Source organism: Scomber japonicus, chromosome 3 (assembly GCF_027409825.1).
Source record: "Scomber japonicus isolate fScoJap1 chromosome 3, fScoJap1.pri, whole genome shotgun sequence".
NCBI lineage: Eukaryota > Metazoa > Chordata > Actinopteri > Scombriformes > Scombridae > Scomber > Scomber japonicus.
This window is the reverse complement of record NC_070580.1, coordinates 39526180-39531179: the sequence shown is the minus strand read 5'-3', so window position 1 is coordinate 39531179 and position 5000 is coordinate 39526180. Positions and strand designations below refer to the sequence as shown.

Below are 5000 nucleotides of genomic sequence, written 5' to 3'. Positions count from 1 at the left end.
TTGCTAAGCAACAACATGACTCAGCGGTAGCTCGATGTCAGAGCTTCGACCAATCAGAAGAGCCGGTCTGAGCGGAGTGTCCTATGAGGGGAGAAGAAGCAGGAAGCTCCGCCCCCTGCTGGCGGGCTGCTACAGGTGCTGGTGAGGGACAATCTGAACACCATGAACAATTTAAAAAAGCTGGAAAAATGCAAAGTTTAAACAAGGTGACCAATTGCTAAGCCCCGCCCCCTACACGGCAGCCATCTGTCCTGTGTGGTGCTAAGCCCCGCCCCCTACACGGCAGCCATCTGTCCTGTGTGGTGCTAAGCCCCTCCCCCTACACGGCAGCCATCTGTCCTGTGTGGTGCTAAGCCCCGCCCCCTACACGGCAGCCATCTGTCCTGTGGGGTGCTAAGCCCCTCCCCCTACACGGCAGCCATCTGTCCTGTGTGGTGCTAAGCCCCGCCCCCTACACGGCAGCCATCTTGTCCTGTGTGGTGCTAAGCCCCACCCCCTACACGGCAGCCATCTTGTCCTGTGGGGTGCTAAGCCCCTCCCCCTACACGGCAGCCATCTTGTCCTGTGGGGTGCTAAGCCCCTCCCCCTACACGGCAGCCATCTTGTCCTGTGGGGTGCTAAGCCCCTCCCCCTACACGGCAGCCATCTTGTCCTGTGGGGGGGTGCTGCTGCTGCCGCTGCTGTCGTTGTTGTTGTTGTTGTCATGGCTACCCGGCGACGTCATGCCGGGCTGTGTCCTGTCAGCGGCCTTGGGGGCGGAGTCTCTGTCTCCAGGTGTGCTGTGGGCGGGGCCAGGTGAGGACAGGGAGGCGGGGCGTGCGGTGGACGGCCGGTACGCCGCCATCAGCTCCGCCAGGCGCTCCGACGTCGGAGCCCACTTCCCAAAACCAGCTTCGTTCTGCAGGAAGATCACCGCGGTACCGTGGACCGCCCGGTAGTACATCTCCTCCCTGGAATACACACACAGCAGTATTACTGTAGTATCAGTGCAGTACTACTGCAGTAGTGCAGTATTATTACTGTAGTACTACTATAGTACTACTGTAGTATCAGTGTAGTACTACTGTAGTATCAGTGCAGTATTACTGTAGTACTACTGTAGTACTACTGTAGTATCAGTGTAGTACTAATGTAGTACTCCAGTAGTACTACTGGAGTACTACTGGAGTACTACTGGAGTACTACTGCAGTATTACTGTAGTACTACTGTAGTATCAGTGTAGTATTACTGTACTAATATTACTGTAGTATTACAGCAGTATTACTGTACTACAGTAGTACTACAGTAATACTGCACTGATACTACAGTAGTACTACAGTATTCCAGTAGTACTGCAGTAGTAGTACTCCAGTAGTACTATAGTATTACTGTAGTACTCCAGTAGTACTATAGTATTACTGTAGTATCAGTGTAGTATTACTGCAGTAGTGTAGTATTACTGCAGTAGTGCAGTATTATTACAGTACTACTGTAGTATCAGTGTAGTACTACTGTACCAGTAGTGCAGTATTACTGTACTAATATTACTGTAGTACTACTGGAGTACTACAGTAGTACTACTGGAGTACTACTGGAGTACTATAGTACTACAGTAGTACTCCAGTAGTAGTACTACTGGAGTACTACTACTGCAGTACTACTGGAGTACTATAGTACTCCAGTAGTACTATAGTACTCCAGTAGTACTGCAGTACTACAGTAGTACTGCAGTACTACAGTAGTACTGCAGTACTACTGTAGTACTGTAGTACTATAGTATTCCAGTAGTACTCTAGTACTCCAGTAGTAGTACTCCAGTAGTACTCCAGTAGTATTACTGCAGTATCAGTGTAGTATTACAGTAGTACTCCAGTAGTACTCGTGCACCAGTCTGCGTACCTCTTGCAGAGGTGCTGGCTGCCGGACCGGTACTCGTGCTCGTAGGCGGGAACGCTCATCTGGTGGCGCAGGAAGCGGCTGCTCTCCATGCGGCTCAGAGCCGGAGTCACCGGGTCACGCCACTCAGGTACGAACACGATGAAGGAGAGCGGCTCCGAGGAGCGGTCCAACAGGTCCTGGTACACAAACACACCTGATGATACACCTGTATGATACACCTGTATGATACACCTGTATGATACACCTGTATGTATGATACACCTGTATGATACACCTGTATGTATGATACACCTGTATGATACACCTGTATGTATGATACACCTGTATGATACACCTGTATGATACACCTGTATATATGATACACCTGTATGATACACCTGTATGATACACCTGTATGATACACCTGTATGTATGATACACCTGTATGTATGATACACCTGTATGTATGATACACCTGTATGTATGATACACCTGTACTGATACACCTGTATGATACACCTGTATGATACACCTGTATGTATGATACACCTGTATGTATGATACACCTGTATGTATGATACACCTGTATGATACACCTGTATGTATGATACACCTGTATGATACACCTGTATGATACACCTGTATGTATGATACACCTGTATGATACACCTGTATATATGATACACCTGTATGTACTGATACACCTGTACTGATACACCTGTATGATACACCTGTATGATACACCTGTATATATGATACACCTGTATGATACACCTGTATGTATGATACACCTGTATGATACACCTGTATATATGATACACCTGTATGATACACCTGTATATATGATACACCTGTATATATGATACACCTGTATGTACTGATACACCTGTATGTATGATACACCTGTATGTATGATACACCTGTATGTATGATACACCTGTATGATACACCTGTATGATACACCTGTATGATACACCTGTATGTATGATACACCTGTATGATACACCTGTATGATACACCTGTATGTATGATACACCTGTATGATACACCTGTATATATGATACACCTGTATGATACACCTGTATGATACACCTGTATGATACACCTGTATGTATGATACACCTGTATGTATGATACACCTGTATGATACACCTGTATGTATGATACACCTGTATGATACACCTGTATGTATGATACACCTGTATGATACACCTGTATGATACACCTGTACTGATACACCTGTATGATACACCTGTATGATACACCTGTATGTACTGATACACCTGTATGATACACCTGTATGTATGATACACCTGTATGTATGATACACCTGTATGTATGATACACCTGTATGATACACCTGTATGTATGATACACCTGTATGTACTGATACACCTGTATGATACACCTGTATGTATGATACACCTGTATGATACACCTGTATGATACACCTGTATGATACACCTGTATGATGAGACTCACCTCGAAGTGCGTTACCATGGCGTCCATCAGCTCTTCACAGAACGGAGGATTCGCTTCAAAGGAGCCACTGACTGGACAGAAAGACAGGAAGGGACTACACACACACACACACACACACACACACACACACACACACACACACACACACATATACACACACACACACACACACACACACACACACACACACAGTTATTTATGTTATATTTCTGTGATCACATGACTGCCACCCGTCTCCCTGCCACCTGTCTCCCTGCCACCCGTCTCCCTGCCACCCGTCTCTCTGCCACCTGCCACCCGTCTCTCTGCCACCCGTCTACCTGCCACCCGTCTCCCTGCCACCTGCCACCCGTCTCTCTGCCACCCGTCTCCCTGCCACCTGCCACCCGTCTCTCTGCCACCCGTCTCCCTGCCACCCGTCTCTCTGCCACCTGCCACCCGTCTCTCTGCCACCCGTCTCCCTGCCACCTGCCACCCGTCTACCTGCCACCCGTCTCCCTGCCACCTGCCACCCGTCTCTCTGCCACCCGTCTCCCTGCCACCCGTCTCCCTGCCACCTGCCACCCGTCTCTCTGCCACCCGTCTCCCTGCCACCTGCCACCCGTCTACCTGCCACCCGTCTCCCTGCCACCTGCCACCCGTCTCTCTGCCACCCGTCTCCCTGCCACCCGTCTCCCTGCCACCTGCCACCCGTCTCCCTGCCCCCCGTCTCCCTGCCACCCGTCTCCCTGCCACCTGCCACCCGTCTCCCTGCCCCCCGTCTCTCTGCCACCCGTCTCCCTGCCACCTGCCACCCGTCTCCCTGCCCCCCGTCTCTCTGCCACCCGTCTCCCTGCCACCTGCCACCCGTCTCTCTGCCACCCGTCTCCCTGCCACCCGTCTCTCTGCCACCCGTCTCCCTGCCACCTGCCACCCGTCTCCCTGCCACCCGTCTCCCTGCCACCTGCCACCCGTCTCCCCGCCACCTGCCACCCGTCTCCCCGCCACCCGTCTCCCTGCCACCCGTCTCTCTGCCACCCGTCTCTCTGCCACCCGTCTCCCTGCCACCTGCCACCCGTCTACCTGCCACCCGTCTACCTGCCACCCGTCTCCCTGCCACCTGCCACCCGTCTCTCTGCCACCCGTCTACCTGCCACCCGTCTCCCTGCCACCTGCCACCCGTCTCTCTGCCACCCGTCTCCCTGCCACCCGTCTCTCTGCCACCCGTCTCCCTGCCACCTGCCACCCGTCTCCCTGCCCCCCGTCTCCCTGCCACCTGCCACCCGTCTCCCTGCCCCCCGTCTCTCTGCCACCCGCCACCCGTCTCCCTGCCCCCCGTCTCTCTGCCACCCGTCTCCCTGCCACCTGCCACCCGCCACCCGTCTCTCTGCCACCCGTCTCCCTGCCACCCGTCTCCCTGCCACCTGCCACCCGTCTCCCTGCCACCCGTCTCCCTGCCACCTGCCACCCGTCTCCCTGCCACCCGTCTCCCTGCCACCCGCCACCCGTCTCTCTGCCACCCGTCTCTCTGCCACCCGTCTCCCTGCCACCTGCCACCCGTCTACCTGCCACCCGTCTACCTGCCACCCGTCTCCCTGCCACCTGCCACCCGTCTCTCTGCCACCCGTCTACCTGCCACCCGTCTCCCTGCCACCTGCCACCCGTCTCTCTGCCACCCGTC

At 53.2% G+C, this 5000-nt stretch overlaps 1 protein-coding gene across 3 annotated transcripts in view; it reads right to left on the bottom strand.

Moving 5' to 3' along the window:
* Positions 1 to 5000, bottom strand: part of pcif1 (phosphorylated CTD interacting factor 1) — a 16864-nt gene that overhangs the window by 950 nt on the left and 10914 nt on the right. For all 3 annotated transcript variants that reach the window (XM_053315949.1, XM_053315951.1, XM_053315950.1), the window contains exons 14-16: positions 3341 to 3434; positions 1880 to 2055; positions 1 to 950 (exon numbers count right to left, since the gene is read on the bottom strand). The exon at positions 1 to 950 is cut by the window's left edge and continues 950 nt beyond it. In XM_053315949.1, the coding sequence (XP_053171924.1) occupies positions 632 to 950; positions 1880 to 2055; positions 3341 to 3434 (589 nt within the window). In that variant the 3' untranslated portion in view covers positions 1 to 631. The remainder of the gene's footprint in view (positions 951 to 1879; positions 2056 to 3340; positions 3435 to 5000) is intronic.